Raw genomic sequence first — 19603 nt, forward strand, 5'->3', positions numbered from 1 at the left:
AAAACCACAACGATTTTTCGTCAAGTGTGTTTTTTAACCTTCAACAAGGACCGGGCGTAGTCAAACTTGATTCAACTAAAGTTTGAGAAACACACACCCACTAGCCACCTGTGTGCAAAGCACGTCGGTAGAACCAGTCTCATGAACGCTGTCATGTAATGTCGGGCTGGGCCGCTTCATCCAACAATACCGCCGAATCAAAGTAAGACGTTGCTGGTAAGCAGTATGACTATTATCGCCCACAACTCATTGTGTTCTACTCGTGCATATAACATCTACGCATAGACCTGGCTCGGATGCCACTGTTGGGGAACACAGTATTTCAAAAAAATTCCAACGATACGCAAGACCTATCTAGGAGATGCATAGCAACGAGAGGGGAGAGTGTGTCTACGTACCCTCATAGACCGAAAGCGGAAGCGATTATCAACGCGGTTGATGTAGTCGTACACCTTCACGATCCATCCCGATCAAGTACCGAACGTACGGCACCTCAGCGTTCAGAACACGTTCAGCTCGATGACGTCCTCGCCTTCTTGATCCAGCAAGAGGGGCGAAGTAGTAGATGAGTTCCGGAAGCACGACGGCATGGTGACGGTGTTGGTGAAGAACAATCTCTGCAGGGCTTCGCCTAAGCACTACGAAAACTATGACGGAGGATAAACTAGAGGGGACGGGGTTGCCGGCACACGACTTGGTGTTTCTTGATGTGTCTTGGGTGCTAGCCCTGCACCTCTATTTATATGCTGAGCCTTGGGGTCGAAACTTGGAGTAAAAGCCTCCACAAAGTCGATTTCACCCGAAAGGCAAGAGTCCTTCTCGGACTCCAGGGCCAGACGCCAGGGTTCCCGGCGTCTGGACCCAGACGCCAGGGACCCTGGCGTCTGGACCCTGGACTCCGCAAAACTTCCTTTTGCGCTTTCCAAAACCTTGTGGGCTTTCCCCTTTGTCCCAAATAAAGTGTTCTCATACCCAAACATTTCGGGGAACATCTGGAACCCCTTCCGGTGAATTCCGGAACACTTCCGAAGACCAAACACTTTTATCCCATATATCAATCTTTATCTCCGAACCATTCCGGAGTTCCTCGTCATGTCCGTGATTTCATCTGGGACTCCGAACAACATTCGGTCACCAACATACATAACTCATATCATACTATATCGTCAACGAACGTTTAAGCGTGCGGACCCTACGGGTTCGAGAACTATGTAGACATGACCGAGACACCTCTTTGGTCAATAACCAATAGCGGAACCTGGATGCCCATATTGGCTCCTACATATTCTACGAAGATCTTTATCGGTCGAACCGCATAACAACATACGTTGTTCCCTTTGTCATCGGTATGTTACTTGCCCGAGATTCAATCGTAGGTATCCTCATACCTAGTTCAATCTCGTTATCGGCAAGTCTCTTTACTCGTTCCATAATGCATCATCCCGCAACTAACTCATTAGTCACATTGCTTGCAAGGCTTTATATTGATGATCATTACCGAGAGGGCCCAGAGATACCTCTCCGATATACAGAGTGACAAATCCTAATCTCGATCTATGCCAACTCAACAAACACCATTGTAGACACCTGTAGAGCATCTTTATAATGACCCAGTTACGTTGCGATGTTTGATAGCACACTAATTGTTCCTCCGGTATTCGGGAGTTGCATAATCTCATAGTCATAGGAGCATGTACAAGTCATGAAGAAAGCAATAGCAATAAACTAAGCGATCATAGTGCTAAGCTAATGGATGGGTCTTGTCCATCACATCATTCTCTAATGATGTGATCCCGTTCATCAAATGACAACACATGTCCATGGCTAGGAAACTTAACCATCTTTGATTAACGAGCTAGTCAAGTAGAGGCTCACTAGGGACACTCTGTTTGTCTATGTATTCACACATGTACTAAGTCTCTGGTTAATACAATTCTAGCATGAATAATAAACATTTATCATGATATAAGGAAATGTAAATAACAACTTTATTATTGACTTTAGGGCATATTTCCTTCACAAATTCCACTCTCGAGCTATTGAGTTCCTTGTCAAACTTTTCGATGAACATGTAAGTTGTCATTGTGATCACCATGTTATAGATGACGTTTGAGCAACCCCAAAGCTCATCATACGATAAGAAGTGACTATGATACTCTCATGGTCTAAGGAACTTAAACACATGCTAACACTCCATGTTATAACAATTGACTTGTGACGATATCATCTCGAAGTATAACAAACAAGTTTGTGTCAATTCAATTTGATCGTTGTTCTAATGTCATACTCTAAATGTTGTTTTAGGACTATCGTTGCACTTAACGATATCCTAAGATCCGGAAAACTTGATCACCAACAACACTTGAGCTAGTCTTAGAGGTGAGACTAGGAATCTTATTTTTCCGTTTATTGTTCTACACGTGCATATGAGTTTTCCACTGAATCGCATATTCCAAGATCATAGCAGTTATAGCATAGAATGTAAACTCCTAATTGTGAACATGAAAATATAATAATACAATATTATTGCCTCTAGGGCATACTTCCAACAACAAGTGCTTGCAATAATTGGATGTCCTGTAACACAAATACTATGCTTAATGTCCATGTTTAGTCAGGCCATTGTCTTGTCCGAGAGCCAGCTCCTGACATCCTATGTCGAGGAATCCCAGCCTATCATCGAGGACCAGATGACTCTGGATTCAGATGTCTTTGAGGGGCCTACTCTGCCTCTACCATTTGTGTTGGTTGTGCCTAATGTTGTTGTTGCTGCTGCACAAAAGTCAGCCATCATGATTGCGAAGGCACATAAGGATGGGAGGGGGAACTCGATGAAATGGAATCCGTTCCTGTCCATGTTCATGCTTAACAATATGTGCAATATCATAGCCAGTGGATTGAGGACTGATAAGAACTTCATGGAGGTGCACAGGTGTTCGAGTTCTATGGCCAAAAGGTCGCCTCGAACCAGGTCTACAACCACCTCAGGAAGTGGAGAGCAAGATGTATCATAGTGTCCAAGCTCAGAGACCTTAGCGGCACGTCATGGGATCAGGACACACACTAGATCCTTTTGGAGGCAAAGTGGTACCAAGGCCACACCGTGGTTAGCTCACATACCACTTGTCTAAGCCTGCCTAACATGCCAATCACAACTAATGAGATTGTGTTTCTTTCTTTGGGCCACCACAAGGAGAGAGTACTTGAACACACCCATCCAGAACTACTACCAGATGCAGGATATCTTCCCTTTTGGGCTGGCAACTGGCAAGCATGCCATGGGCACCAGTAAGCCACTCGGTTCGCCTGCACCTAACTATCTAGACACCCAGGAGCTAGACACCATCAACATTGATGTTCGTGATATGGGTGGTGATCATGTTCTTGTGCTTGATAGGAAGAGGAAGAGGGTCGGGTTAATGGAGGACAAGCTGGGTGTCTTAAGTAGCATGACCGGCGCCATAAAGGAGGTGGCAACCGCCATTCGGGAGAGCAAACCGGTCGATGTCCATCCTGACCTATACATCGTCGTCATGGACCAAGGTGGCTTCAGTCCAGGGCTCTGATGGCTGCTCTGAACCACCTACTGGACAACAAGGCCCGGGTGTCGGATTCCCTGCCATTGGGAACGCACATAGGGTGCTCTGGCTTAGGTCCTGGTTGGTTAAGCACTACTACTAGTGTTGTTTCTGGTGGTGGTGGTGGTGATGGCGTGCATGATCCTCAACGGCGATGGCAATGGCAATGGCAATGACGATGTATGTTTTGTGGTAGCTAGAGCTTGAAAACTGTTGTTGGCCTGTATATTTTGATGAGGTGGTATATACTAAGCCCTCACACTAATGGTGAAGTTGTGGTGGTAGGATTACATCCTCTTTTTGGTTGTGATGGTAGCATGATACCATAGTATACTAGTTAGGATGAACTTGCTCTGCTTATGATCATGCATGCGTAAGTTCCTTCTGTTCCATATGTAGTGTGCTCCTTTGCTTAATGCTTGAATTCTTGCTCTTCTGTCATGCTAGGAGAAGTGGTATGTGGTGTACAAGGAAGGATTTCGGGGGTTTACAGTTCATGATAAGCATGCCAAGAATAAGTGAGTCGTTCCACAGACAACTCCTACAAAAGATTTAAGAGTAGCAGACAGAGGTTGCTTACTCCAAGTTTATGCTCAAGCAGACAAGCAATGTTGAAGTAGGCAAGGCTCCCCGTCAGTTTTCGCTATATGGAATGAAGAACTTCATCATCATCATCCAGTTCATTCTGATTGTAATGTTGTTTTATTGGTGCAATAAGTGTGATCGTATGTAAGGTGTAGATGATAGGCTCGCCAAATAGGTACAGTACAAGTACAAGGTAAGCAACACAATGGCTAGAATCGGTGCTATGATGCAGTCAAGCAGTATGCAGACAACCAAACAATTTGAAGAATTTTTTTTCCTTTTTGCCTGCATATGCTTTACCAGACTCAACTAGGACAAGTATGCAAAGAGGCAAAAAAATGCCCAGGTAACCAAAACGCCCCAAAGCAATCAAGTAACTGCATTTTCTGGATTTTATAGCGCTAGGCGCCGGCGCGCCGGCCAAAACTTTCGGCCGGTCTAGCCCAGGCCGTTGGATTTAAGCCGTGCGACTGTTGGATCCGGGCAAAAAAAAAGCAAACAAATCGCCCCAGCTTCTTCTTCCTTCCTCCGCGTACGCATCTAGCCGCCATGGATGAGCGAGGCCCCCGACTCGAAGCACCACCCGGCTTGGCCGCCCCCAACGCCGGTCACCGCCCTCGCCACCGGTTGCTGCCCTCGCCGTAGGTTGCCTCCTTCGCACGCGCGTCACTACTCCTCCCAACCATCTCACTCGTTCGCAGCTTCCGTCGTGGTCGGATCCCCCGCCAAACTTGGCCATGGCTGACACGGAGCCTCCGTCGGCAGCGGTTGAAGCTCCCCGCCCCCGTGGTTGCAGCATCTGGTGCACCACCCCCCTCCGTCCTCGCCATCGAGCTCGCCGCAGGCGTCGCCGTCTCTGCTGGCCTCCATCGACATGCATCGTACCTACAGAATTCCAGTGGTTGATTGAAGCAAAATCAAACAACGCTTCCAGCAAAACCAAACTTAGGTTCCAGCAAAAACGACATGAAACATTTGAGAGCTCTCCAGCCGATGAAGCAAAAAATTACATCTGTTCCAGCAAAACAATACATCGGTTCTAGCAAAAACAAAAATTTTGGTTCTGTAAAAAAGAAAAAAACATCAGCAAAAACGACCACCCCCTTCTTGCAGCTCCCCTGGTTACCGGTTGTAGCTCCGGCGTACATGGTTGCAACTCCCGGTGTTTGAACGACGTTGGATGCAGCCCTCCTCCCCACTGGATGCAGCTTCCTCCGGCGAGGTGTCAACCTTGCAGCACATCCACCAGCTGGTTCCAGCAAATCGGGACACCACTTCTAGCAAAAATGAAAAAATTTCATCAAATCAAATGAGGATGGTAGCAAAAAAGAAAAGGGTTGTAGCAAAAATAATGAGTGGATCTAGCAAATAAAAAATCTTATCACCAAAGAGCTAGCTATGGACAGGGGTGCGTGGAAGCTTGCTATCCATGTGCCAGAGCCATGAGTTGGTTGCGAGATCTTATGGGTTTCACCTCTAGCCTACCCCAACTTGTTTGGGACTAAAGGCTTTGTTGTTGTTGTTGTTTTGTTCAGCAAATAAAAAATCTGGTTCCACCAACCCTCCGGCTCCAGCACAGACTCGTCGCTGCCATGGCCGATTGCAGCTTGGTCATGGTGAACTAACGAAGCCCTGGCTATGGTTAACATGGAGAGGGCGTTCGTCCAGTTGCTGGCGGACAAGGCGACGAGCGCGCCCCTGGCTGTCGGCGGCCATGGAGAGGGGTGAATCCGGCGCCGGTGATCCGCGCATGATTCAAAACGAGGAGCATCAAGTTGCCGGCAGCTATGGCGATGAGCGCGCCCGGGATGCGAGTGGATGGGGAGGAAAACGCGGCTAGATAAGGAAGGAGATGAGCAACGAAGGGATAAGAAAAAAGAAGCCACGCGTGTCGCGGGCGGTGCGCGGGCCCAACAGCCTCGCATTTGTTCCCCGTGTGTGGCTAAACAGGCGCTTAGATCGCTAAAAACATCCAACGATCCGCGCATGACCGGCCGAAACTTCGGCCGGTCCGCCGGCTACAAACATTTCCCTTTTATTTATCAGGAAATTTTCATTCAGTTCTTATTTCCAGCAGATGGCAATTAAAAGAAAGGCAAAACCCTGCTGTTTAACATAGGATAAAAATGGCATGGAGAGCCAAGCTGAGTGAATTGATCAATAGCAGATTACTTTTAACCGTCATTAGAGAAGACATGTTTGATCAGCCTGTTCTCTCGGACCCTCTTCACTGAAAAATATTTGTTTCGCGAAGGGCACCCGGTGTTCACAAGGAAACAGGGTGACCAATTGTTGATGAAGAATAGTGCCATATCTAGTTTATATACAGCCAAAGAGATCTTCTACATTTGCACAGCGAATTACATCTCAAAGCTTGGAGGCGCCCATGGACATGGCCTGCTGCACAAGCTCCCGCCGCAAGATCTTTCCAGCAGGTGATTTGGTTATTGCATTGACGAAGGCTACTCGGCGGACTTTCTTGTAGGGCGCAACCTGTCAAACAACAAACGTTCAGATCCTACAGTTTATAGTGTCTCAGTGGCAAGACAACGCCGAATTATGGCAGCAAGGAGACAAAAGCATATGCTGCATACATAAAGGTGCATTGATACACAATGCAGAAGCTTGCTCATGCGTTGACATGTGGTTTCGTTTGGCACGCAGTGATACAATTTGGTGATCCCACAACTAGTCCTCTATAGCTTTGCGACTATACGCTGCATACTAACTACTCTATTTCAATGTTGTCGTTCCCATCACGGGGAGAAAATGTTAAAAATACCTTAACAGGCAAAGAGAGTGTCACTAACAATACTAAAACATTACTAGACCCAACTCAATTTGCAATTGCTCAGCTTGCTTGTCAAAAAGTATAATAAAGCTGATTATGACGGACACTTTTAACTCAGCACCGAGCTATATTTGGTAGAAAGCAGGATTAGGATAATGAGAAGGAGAAACTTACATGTTTAGCCACGTAATCCATGACTTGTTGCCCGGTAAGGTTGGAACCTGGTTGCCTCACTATAAAAGCCATTGGCAGTTGCCCAGCATCTTCATCTGGATATCTGCATAGTGCATATGAGGGGGCATCTTATATACTGCCACATGCTGAACAGAGCATCATACCATATCTTCAGGAATATATGATTCATTAGAATTTTCCCCAAGATTACTGCAGTAGTGCAGTTCATACTAAAGGTACTTACCCGATAACTGCAGCATCAGCAATTTCAGGATGTGATTGTAGGATATGCTCCAGTTCAGCTGGAGGCACCTGAGATGAGATGTATATCAGTATCATGTAGACAGAATCTTGTGAGGCAAGATTCTCCAAAGATTATGTAACTGTACCTGGTATCCTTTGTACTTTATCAACTCCTTCAAACGATCAACAATGTAGAGAAATCCATCTTCATTGAAGTAGCAAAGATCACCAGTTTTCAGCCAGCCTTCTGAGTCCACTGTTTCCGCAGTTGCTTTGTCGTCACCGACATAACCTGGAAAAAAACACCACCATGACTGATAGGGTGAGTCGGTGAGGCCCCGATAATAATAAGGCAAATGCAGGAATGTTTAGATCGCTTGTATTGTGATTCTTGTCTCCATAAGCTTATTAAAACTACCTTGATATTGTGAGGGCCCAATAATAATAAGGCAAAAGCAACAGTGGTACGATGCTATAATCTGCCAAGCAGAGTCAAGTGTCTAGATCAGTTGTAATGTCACTCTCCATACCAAACTGTAGGGTGGCATGGCTGGTAGCAGATATGAGAGATGTCCTCGTTCTAACAGATGATTTCAATTAACAAGTGCATGCTGGCATGACTAATCTATTGAGCAGGAGAACGAGCATCCCTGCATTGCTGCCAGGGTTGAATAATTATTGAATTCGGTACTAGCCCACCACCAGTACTTGTTGGATAAATGTCGGCAAACTACATCAATTAACACAAAAAAAGTCGTCATGAAGCACATGGCAGGCAAGCCATGCTGCTCACTCGCACATTAACAAAAAGTCATGTCTCTAAAGAAATGCATCTCGGATCACCATCACATTGCTATGTGATGGACATACACAGCTTTCACATGATAAATGCTGGTACAACAAGCACGGCAGAGAGAAAATCAAGCCACGACATAATGATAGATATGTAAAAGGTTTTAGGCGACGAATCATCAAGGCAATCAACATCGCTATCAAGGCAATCATATTTAAAATTTCAAGTGCACAGTCTAAGCACTTCAACTGGCAGTAAACAAATCAAGGCACCATCTAATCTGACGAGTGACAAAGGTCAACCGCGTGCTTAATGGTCAGAGCAATGACCCAGTTCATGCTGCGGAGTGCTCACCTTTCATGACGAGTGGGCCCCTGACCCAGAGCTCGCCGCGCTGGCCCGGCCCGAGCGCCTCGCCGGTGGACGGATCTACTATCTTCGCCTGCAGGTGCGACGCCAGCTTGCCGACGGAGCCGTACGCCTTGGACTCCTCCGGCCCTACCGTCGAGGCCACAGAGCCGGATGATTCCGTCAATCCGTAGCCCTGTATAATAATATAATAAATGGAATCGTACAGACATGAGTTCGCTAGATCAGAAAAGGTAATCTTCAAAGCGCATGGAAGATTCAGTAGTAATATTCTGCATCCTGCATGGAATCTGATGCTTAACCTGAACAATCTGCACGTTGGGGAATACGGCGACGAAGCGCTCGGCGACCTCGCGGCCGAGGGGCGCGCCGCCGACGCCGATGACGAGGAGCGAGGAGAGGTCGCGGCGGCGCGCCTCCTCGGACTTGATCATGGCCACCAGCACTGGCGGCGCCGCGGGCAGCAGCGTGGCGCGGTACCGCTCTATGGCGCGCAGCGCGGCGCCGAAGTCGAACCGCTCCATGAGCACGGCCGTCTCACCCATGGAGACGGAGCGCAGGACCATCATGAAGCCGAAGACGTGGAACAGGGGAAGCGGGAGCAGCGTGACGGCCGGCGGCGGCGGCTCCTCGCCCGCCTCGGTGGCCTCCGCCGCCACCCTCTCCCGGTTCTCGGCGTGCGCGCAGATCAGCGCGATGAGGTTGCGGTGCGTGATGGCGACGGCCTTGACACGCCCCGTCGTGCCCGAGGAGTAGAGCACGGCCGCGGTGTCCGACTGCTTCACCGCCACCGGCGGGGGAGCGGACCCGGCGCCTGCAGACGCCAGCCTCGTGTACGCATCGGACCCGAGGACGACGCACCTGAGGTGACCGGGCAGCTTGGCGGCGACCTCGGGCGCGGCGAAGGCGACGACGGGCCGGGAGAGGGCGACCTGGTGGGCGTACTCCTCGGGGGTGGAGGCCGGGTTGGCGGGGGACACGACGGCGCCGATGGACATGAGCGCGAAGTGGAGCACGGGGACGTCGAGGCGCGAGGGCGCGACGACGAGGGCCACGTCCCCGGGGCGGAGGCCGAGGGAGGACCAGAGGCCGCCCGCGAGGGAGCGGACGGCGGCGAGGAAGGACGGGTAGGAGACGGCAATGCTGGTGGCGGCGTCGACGAGCGCGGGGCGGTCGGGGAGCGGGGAGGCGAGGAGCGAGAAGGCGTAGGCCGCGGCCGTGACCGGGAGCGACTCCGGCGGCAGCGCGCCCGTCGAGGCGGAGCGGAGGCTGTGGAAGGTGCGCGTCGCTGCGCAGTAGCCGCTGCGCGGGTCGATCCCCTCGGCCGTCGCCGCCGCCGCCGCCGTATTGGCCATCTGGGCGCTGGTTGGTATGGGGATTGCGGCGGAGGGGGGCGGTGGTGGTTCGGGAGGAGGGGGAGGAGAGCCGTGGCTAATCCCGAGTCCTCATCATCAGCCTATATTCATCGACTCCAGTGAGACGTCGCAAATCGCGACGGTGGCCGTGGGCCCGGCGGGCCGGTGTGCGTACTGGTACAGGGCTGTGGATCGTACACGTGGGTTTTCGAGAGCAAGGCAACAAAAATACGGTGCAGTACAATGGGACTGGGTCTAGAGAAAAAAAGAGTAGGAGTAGGAGGGTGCTTGGATACTTATTTTAGTCTGACTAAAAATAGTCTCTTTAAAAGGCTAAAGTTCCAAGTACCCCTGACTAAAGAGGGGCTAAAATTAGTCTTGAGACTAAAAAATTTTAGTCAGGGGTACCCCTACTAAAATGTGGATTAGTCCTCTCTCTCCTCATTTAACTCCTCTCCTTTAACACAAGCGAGTTCTGGATTGGAGGGTTTGGAGGATAATAAATGCTCATTAACTTGATTTTACTTTCTTTAGTATTTGGATCCAAGCATGGGTGAGGCTAGCAAGTTTTAGTCTCACTACTTTTAGTCATGAGACTAAAACGTATCCAAGCACCCTCCAGGACATTTTGTACTCGATCGGTATATTTATTTAGAAGGAAGACGATGGGTGTGTCTGTTGGTCAAAGTTGATTATGTATGCAAACCGCCATGTTGATTGTTAGGTGGACAATGATATCTTCATCTTAAGAGGGTTCAAGTCATGGGTATCATTATCAGGGTTGCTTATGAAAGTGTTCATACCATGAAGAGAAGGAAGAAGGGGAAGAATGACACTATCCGGAGTCTATTCTCTTGAAAATTGGCTCGATACGATGAAAGCTTACGATCGGGTGGAATGAAACTATCTGAGTCTATTATCTTGAAAATTGGCTTTAGCATCAACTTTGTTCGGCTGATAATGAAGTGTGTTGCTTCAGTGCGGGTCACAGTTAAAGTGAATGGTGAACTCCTCTCATATTTTACCCTATCTCACGATCTGCGCCAGGGATGTCCCATATCACAGTTCCTATTTCTTTTGCGTGCAGAAGGACTTTCGTCTTTGCCGAACTCATATGGTGGATATATTGATAGAGGCATTCGAGTGAGTTTCATATCACCATGGGTTAGCCACTTACTGTTTACGGATGATTGCCTAATTTTTATACAAGCCAACAATCAAAGTGCAACTAGACTCAATGAAATTCTTAGCTTCTATGGGGAGGCTTCTGGACAGTGTGTAAATCGAGACAAAAGTTCAATATTTTTCAGTCCTAATACTCCCCAGCATACACGTGTGTCGGTTAAACAAGTGCTTGGTGTACAGGTTGAGGCCTTTGGCGAGTGTTACCTTGGTCTGCCCACGGCAATAGGTAGGATCGCCAGCGGCACCTTCACCCATATTGGTGAACGGGCACGCGCAGAGCGTCTACTTGCTTGTGCTGCCAGAGAAACACTATTGAAATCAGTGATCCAGACGAACCCAACATTTAGCATGTCATGTTTTCACTTGACCAAAAAAGTTTGCAAGAACCTGACTTCATGTGGCAAAATATTTGTGGAGTAGCTCCATTGATTGACGGTCTATGGATTGGGTCTCATGGGACAACTTAGCTACACCAAAATGTAAAGTCGGAATGGGCTTCCGCGATCTACAGTTTTTCAACCTCGCCCTTCTTGGGAACACATGGTTGGCGCCTCATGACTAATCCCAATTCCTTATGTACTCGAGTGTTGAAAGGGAGATATTTTCCTGATACAGAGTTTCATCTGGGCAATGTCCCAAAGATGGCATCTGCTACATGGAGAGCTATAGTGGCTGGCCGAGAGGCACTCGATACCGTCCTCATCAAGCATGTGGGTATGGAATCCACCATATCAATAGGGGGATCGATAGATTCCGTCGACAATATCCATGACTCCTATATTTAAACCAGAAAACACAAATGTCGAGTTCGTTAGTGAACTTATTGATACTGACAATGGGACATGGAAGACGGAGTTATTGCGAGGTCTTTTTTTATCGCCCCTGACGCGGAAGCAATTCTGAACATACCACTATGTCATGGAGGTGGTGATGATTTTATGGCATGGTCACATGAAAAATCAGGCGTATACATAGTCAAATCGGCGTACCGTTCTCTAATGAACAAAAAAGAGCGTTCGGCTCTTGAAGAAGGGGCGAGTAGCGGATCCTCCAATGATGGAAAAGAGTTGTGGAATGCATTATGGAAATTGAATGTGATTTCGAAGGTCCGAGTCTTCTACTGGCGTGTCTTGAGAGGGATCATTCCGTCTGAATGTACTTTGAGACATCGGCATACGAACTCGGAAGATGCAAAATTTGTATGCCGATGGATGGAGATGGAGTCTTGGCTCATGCTCTTATCCATTGTACGCATGCACAACAGTTCTGGAAAGAAGCCCATTTGCTATTTGACTTCAAACTACCAAGGTTGCATCCCAGTACGTGGTCACAAGATATTCTATGTGACCAACAATTTACAGAGAGGGAACGGGTGGTCATCATCAAACTGATGTGGGCCATGTGGCATTCTCGGAATCGTCTTACTCATGATCAGGAAAAGATTGATCCGGACATCTCTGTGTGACGTATTAAATAAGATCTTGCCATCTTGGAGATCCCTTGGCAACACCTGAAAATTTTGCCGGGTTATGGTTGGTGGCCTCCTAATGACATGATCATCAAAATCAACACTAATGCAGCCATTCACTTGGATGGTGGCACTGGGGCAGCGGGAGGTGGCCCGATCCAGAAATCACCAATTTGGAGCTTGGTGCAAACCCCTTGAGGGTGTTACTAACCCATTAATAGTTGAAACCTTATCTGTCCGGGAGGGCGTGCGCTAACTCAGAGGTTTTCAAGAGGTGATTATTCAGTCAGACTGCCTGGAGGTTTCAGAACTCTGGAAAACTCGCCGCAATTCTCTTTCGGTTGTGGCACCCCTGTTTATTGAAATAGGAGAGCTAACTTGTATTTTTATTTCTTTTGATATTCAGCATGTAATCCGGTCAGCCGACTAGCCAGCTCATTTGTGTGCAAAGCGTGCTTGCACATTGACTGTGACACAGAGCTGGCTGGAAGAGACTCCTAGCTTCCTAGTGAGCAACTTATTGGTTGATGATCCAGCGAATGCTTTTATTTGAATAAAGCTCTCAATATTGCATGCAAAAAGGGTTCAAATCCTGATGCTCGCATATATCCTGGATTTATTACAGGATTTCCGGCGATGCACATTTAGTGGGAGGAGACGCCGCCTCGACTACGAGGCGCCTACAGCGACTTCGTAAAATCTCAAGACGCCGCCCTGACTACATGATCAGCACCAAGACTCCATGGGTGTTAGATTCATTATAATGTAATCTAGATTATTGACTCTAGTGCAAGTGAGAGACCGAAGGAAGTATGCCCTAGAGGCAATAATAAAGTTGTTATTTTATATTTCCTTATTCACGATAAAGGTTTATTATTCATGCTAGAATTGTACTGATAAACTTAAATACATGTGTGAATACCTAAACAAATATCATGTCCCTAGCAAGCCTCTACTAGACTAGCTCGTTGATCAAAGATGGTTAAGGTTTTCTAACCATAGACATGTGTTGTCATTTGATAACGGAATCACATCATTAGGAGAATGATGTGATGGACAAGACCCATCCGTTAGCTTAGCATATTGATCGTTCAATTTATTGCTATTGCTTTCTTGATGACAAATACATATTCCTTCGACTATGAGGTTATACAACTCCCGGATACCGGAGGAATACCTAGTGTGCTATCAAACGTCACAACGTAACTAGGTGATCATAAAAATGCTCTACAGGTATCTCCGAAGGTGTTTGTAGAGTTGACATAGATCGAGATTAGGATTTTTCACTCTGAGTATCGGAGAGGTATCTCTGGGCCCTCTCGGTAATACACATCAAAAGAAGCGTTGCAAGCAAAGTGACTAAGGTGTTAGTTGCAAGATGATGTGTTACGGAACGAGTAAAGAGACTTGCCGGTAACGAGATTGAACTAGGTATGAAGATACCGACGATCGAATCTCGGGCAAGTAACATACCGATGGACAAAGGGAATTACGTATGTTGTCATAACGGTTCGACCGATAAAGATCTTCGTAGAATATGTAGGAACCAATATGGGCATCCAGGTTCCACTAATTGTTATTGACCGGAGAGGTGTCTCGGTCATGTCTACATAGTTCTCGAACCCGTAGGGTCCGCACGTTTAACGTTCATTGACGATATAGTGTTGTATGAGTTATAGGATTTGGTGATCGAATGTTGTTCGGAGTCCCGGATGAGATCACAGACATGATGAGGAGTCTCAAAATGGTCGAGAGGTAAAGATTGATATATAGGACGATGGTATTCGTGAAGGAAATATGCCCTAGAGGCAATAATAAAGTTGTTATTTTATATTTCCTTATATCATGATAAATGTTTATTATCCATGCTAGAATTGTATTAACTGGAAACTTGATACATGTGTGGATACATAGACAAAACACCGTGTCCCTAGTAAGCCTCTACTAGACTAGCTCGTTGATCAAAGATGGTTAAGTTTCCTAACTATAGACATGTGTTGTCATTTGATTAACGGGATCACATCATTAGGAGAATGATGTGATGGACAAGACCCATCCGTTAGCTTAGCATAATGATCGTTAAGTTTTATTGCTATTGCTTTCTTCATGACTTATACATATTCCTTTTACTATGAGATTATGTAACTCCCGAATACCGGAGGAACACCTTGTGTGCTATCAAACGTCACAACGTAACTGGGTGATTATAAAGATGCTCTACAGGAGTCTCCAAAGGTGTTTGGTGGGTTGGCATAGATCAAGATTAGGAATTTTCACTCCGTGTATCGGAGAGGTATCTCTGGGCCCTCTCGGTAATGCACGTCACTATAAGCCTTGCAAGCAATGTGAGTTAGTTGCGAGATGATGCATTACGGAACGAGTAAAGAGACTTGCCGGTAACGAGATTGAACTAGGTATGATGATACCGACGATCGAATCTCGGGCAAGTAACATACCGATGACAAAGGGAATGAAATATGTTGTTATGCGGTTTGACCGATAAAGATCTTCATAGAATATGTAGGAGCCAATATGAGCATCCAGGTTCCGCTATTGGTTATTGACCAGAGATGTGTCTCGGTCATGTCTACATAGTTCTCGAACTCGTAGGGTCCGGACGCTTAACGTTCGATGACGATTTGTATTATGAGTTATGTGATTTGATGAACCGAAGTTTGTTCGGAGTTCCGGATAAGATAACAGACATGACGAGGAGTCTCGAAATGGTTGAGACATAAAGATTGATATATTGGAAGGTTGCATTTGGACATTGGAATGGTTCCGGGATGTTCGGGCATTTTTCCGGAGTACCGGGAGGTTACCGGAACCCCCCGGGGAGTTAATGGGCCTTCATGGGCCCCAGTGGAGAGAGGAGGCAGCGGCCAGGTGGAGGCGCGCGCCCCCCAAGCCCAAACCGAATTGGACTAGGGTTGGGGGCGGCTCCCCTTTCCTTCTCCCCTCTTCTCCCTTCCCTCCTTCTCCTAGTTGGAATAGGAAGGGGGGGGCGAATCCTACTTGGACCGGGAGTCCAAGTAGTACTTCCCCCTTTGGGCGGCCCCCTCTAGGGCCGGCCTCATCTTCCCCCTCCTTTATATACATGGGAGCGGGCACCCCAAAGACATACCAAGTCTTCTCTTAGCCGTGTGCGGTGCCCCCCTCCACAGTTACACACCTCGGTCATATCGTCGTGTGCTTAGGCGAAGCCCTGCGCCGGTAACTTCATCATCACCATCGCCACGCTGTCGTGCTAACGAAACTCTCCCTCGTCCTCAACTGAATCAAGAGCTCTAGGGACGTCATCGAGCTAAACGTGTGCTAAACGCGGAGGTGCCGTACGTTCGGTGCTTGGATCGGTTGGATTGCGAAGACGTTCGACTACATCAACCGCGTTACTAAACGCTTCCGCTTTTGGTCTACGAGGGTACGTGGACACACTCACCCCGCTCGTTGCTATGCTTCTCCTAGATAGATCTTGCGTGATCGTAGGAAATTTTTGAAATACTACGTTCCCCAACAGTGGCATCCGAGCCAGGTCTATGCGTAGATGTTATATGCACGAGTAGAACACAATGAGTTGTGGGCGATAATAGTCATACTGCTTACCAGCAACGTCTTACTTTGATTCGTCGGTATTGTTGGATGAAGCGGCCCGGACCGACATTACATGACCGCGTTCATGAGACTGGTTCTACCGACATGCTTCGCACACAGGTGGCTAGCGGGTGTCTGTTTCTCCAACTTTAGTTGAATCGAGTTTGACTACACCCGGTCCTTGTTGAGGGTTAAAACAACACACTTGACGAAAAATCGTTGTGGTTTTGATGCGTAGGTAAGAACGGTTCTTGGTAGAAGCCCGTAGCAGCCACGTAAAACTTGCAACAACAAAGTAGAGGACGTCTAACTTGTTTTTGCAGGGCTTGTTGTGATGTGATATGGTCAAGATGTGATGATATATAAATTGTTGTATGAGATGATCATGTTTTCTTAAAGTAATTGGCAACTGGCAGGAGCCTTATGGTTGTCTCTTTATTGCATAAGATGCAAGCACCATATAATTGCTTTACTTTATTGCTATGCGATAGCAATAGTTGCAAAAGCAATAGTTGGCGAGATGACCATGTGACGACACGTTGATAGAGATCAAGATGATGGAGATCATGGTGTCATGCCGGTGACGATGGAGATCATGATGGTACTTTGGAGATGGAGATCAAAGGCACAAGATGATGATGGCCATATCATATCACATATTTTTGATTGCATGTGATGTTTATCTTTTATGCATCTTATTTTGCTTAGTACGTCGGTAGCATTATAAGATGATCCCTCACTAAATTTCAAGGTATAAGTGTTCTCCCTGAGTATGCACCATTGCTACAGTTCGTCGTGCCGAGACACCACGTGATGATCGGGTGTGATAAGCTCTACGTTCACATATAACCGGTGCAAGCCAGTTTTGCACATGCAGAATACTCGGGTTAAACTTGACGAACCTAGCATATGCAGATATGGCCTCGGAACACTGAGACCGAAAGGTCGAACGTGAATCATATAGTAGATATGATCAACATAGTGATGTTCACCATTGAAAGCTACTCCATATCACGTGATGATCGGACATGGTTTAGTTGATATGGATCACATGATCATTTAGATGACTAGAGGGATGTCTATCTAAGTGGGAGTTCTTAAGTAATATGATTAATTGAACTTAAATTTATCATGAACTTAGTCCTGATAGTATTTGCATATCTATGTTATAGATCAATAGCTTGTGATGTAGCTCCCCATTTATTTTTTGATATGTTCCTAGAGAAAACTAAGTTGAAAAATGATAGTACCAATGATGCGGATTGGGTCCGCGATCTGAGGATTATCCTCATTGCTGCACAGAAGAATTATGTCCTTAATGCACCACTAGGTGACAGACCTATTGCAGGAGTATATGCAGACCTCTCGATATGATGACTACTTGATAGTTTAGTGCACCCTACTTTACGGCTTAAAACCGGGACTTCAAAAATGTTTTGAATGCTATGGAGCATATGAGATGTTCCAAGAGTTAAAATTAGTGTTTCAGACTCATGCCCGCTATGAGAGGTATGAGACCTCTGATAGTACTTTTCCTACAAGATGGAGGAGAATAGCTCAACCAGTGAGCATGTGCTCAGATTGTCTGGGTACTACAATCGCTTGAATCAAGTGGGAGTTAATCTTCCAGATAATATAGTGATTGATAGTGTTCTCTAGTCACTATCACCAAGCTACTAGAACTTCGTGATGAACTATAATATGCAAGGGATGACGAGAACGATTCCCGAGCTCTTCGCGATGCTGAAATCAGTGAAGGTAGAAATCAAGAAAAAGCATCAAGTGTTGATGGTTGACAAGACCACTAGTTTCAAGTAAAAGGGCAAAAGAAAAGAAAGGGAACTTCAAGAATAATGGCAAGCAAGTTGTTACTCCCATGAAGAAACCAAAAGCTAGACCCAAGCCTGAAACTGAGTGCTTCTACTGCAAAGTGAACAAAGCTATATTTGATATACATGTTATTGATGTGTACTTTACTAGTGTTTATAGCAACCCCTGGTATTTGATACTCATTCAATTGCTAAGAGTAGTAACACGTAAACAAGAGTTGCAAGATAAACAGAGACTAGTTAAGGACGAGGTGACGATGTGTATTGGAAATGATTCCAAGGTTGATAAGATCACCATCGCACACTCCTTTTACCTTCAGGATTAGTGTTGAACCTAAAATAAATGTTATTTGGTGTTTGTGTTGAGCATGAATATGATTAGATCATGTTTATTGCAATACGGTTATTCATTTAAGTCAAAGAATAATTATTGTTCTGTTTACATGAATAAAACCTTCTATGGTCATACACTTAATATAAATGGTTTATTGAATCTTGATCATAGTGATACACATATTCATAATATTGATGCCAAAAGATGCGAAGTTGATAATGATAGTGCAACATACTTGTGGCCCTGCCGTTTAGGTCATATTGGTGTAAAGCGCATGAAGAAACTCCATGCTAATGGGCTTTTGGAATCACTTGATTATGAATCATTTGATGCTTACGAACCATGCCTTATGGGCAAGATGACTAAGACTCCGTTCTCCGGAACAATGGAGCAAGCAACTGACTTATTGGAAATAATACATACTGATGTATGTGGTCCAATGAGTGTTAAGGCTCGCGACGGGCATCGTTATTTTCTGACCTTCACAGATGATTTGAGCAGATATGGGTATATCTATTTAATGAAACATAAGTCTGAAACATTTGAAAAGTTCAAAGAATTTCAGAGTAAAGTGGAGAATCATCGTAACAAGAAAATAAAGTTTCTACGATCTGATCGCGGTGACGAATATTTGAGTTACGAGTTTGGCCTTCAATTAAAACAATGAGGAATAGTTTCACAAACTCATGCCACCTGGAACACCACAACATAATGGTGTGTCCGAACGTCGTAACCGTACTTTATTAAATATGGTGCGATCATGTCTCTTACCGATTTACCACTATTATTTTGGGGTTATGCATTAGAGACAGCTGCATTCACGTTAAATAGGGCACCATCTAAATCCGTTGAGATGACACCATATGAACTGTGGTTTGGCAAGAAACCTAAGCTATTGTTTCTTAAAGTTTGGGGCTGCGATGCTTATGTGAAAAAGCTTCAACCTGATAAGCTCGAACCCAAATCGGAGAAAGCTGTCTTCATAGGATACCCAAAGGAGACTATTGGGTACACCTTCTATCATAGATCCGAAAGGCAAGATATTTGTTGCTAAGAATGGATCCTTTCTAGAGAAGGAGTTTCTCTCGAAAGAAGTGAGTGGGAGGAAAGTTCAACTTGATGAGGTAACTGTACCTGCTCCCGAATTGGAAAGTAGTTCATCACAGAAATCAGTTCCAGTGATTCCTACACAAATCAGTGAGGAAGCTAATGATGATGATCATGAAACTTCAGATCAAGTTACTACCGAACCTCCTAGGTCAACCAGAGTAAGATCCGCACCAGAGTGGTACGGTAATACTGTTCTGA

The 19603-nt window shown here is 46.1% G+C and overlaps 1 protein-coding gene across 1 annotated transcript; it reads right to left on the reverse strand.

Moving 5' to 3' along the window:
• Positions 1 to 6312: 6312 nt before the first annotated feature.
• Positions 6313 to 9988, reverse strand: LOC109781054 (4-coumarate--CoA ligase-like 5). Its single transcript, XM_040402734.3, has 6 exons — positions 8836 to 9988; positions 8519 to 8708; positions 7518 to 7663; positions 7373 to 7440; positions 7129 to 7231; positions 6313 to 6656 (listed from the first exon to the last, which is right to left on the reverse strand). The coding sequence occupies exons 1-6, from the start codon at positions 9886 to 9888 to the stop codon at positions 6531 to 6533; spliced, it is 1686 nt and encodes a 561-aa protein (XP_040258668.2). The 5' UTR covers positions 9889 to 9988; the 3' UTR covers positions 6313 to 6530.
• Positions 9989 to 19603: the final 9615 nt, after the last annotated feature.

This window comes from Aegilops tauschii, chromosome 3, assembly GCF_002575655.3.
Source record: "Aegilops tauschii subsp. strangulata cultivar AL8/78 chromosome 3, Aet v6.0, whole genome shotgun sequence".
Lineage (NCBI taxonomy): Eukaryota > Viridiplantae > Streptophyta > Magnoliopsida > Poales > Poaceae > Aegilops > Aegilops tauschii.

Excerpts from the sequence above, each read along its gene's own strand:
- LOC109781054 (XM_040402734.3), bottom strand. The coding sequence starts at position 9,888 with ATGGCCAATACGGCGGCGGCGGCGGCGACGGCCGAGGGGATCGACCCG. Across the intron at positions 7,441-7,517 it reads TAAAGTACAAAGGATACCAG|GTGCCTCCAGCTGAACTGGA; the intron begins GTACAGTTACAT and ends ATCTCATCTCAG. Across the intron at positions 7,232-7,372 it reads GCTGATGCTGCAGTTATCGG|ATATCCAGATGAAGATGCTG; the intron begins GTAAGTACCTTT and ends TGCACTATGCAG.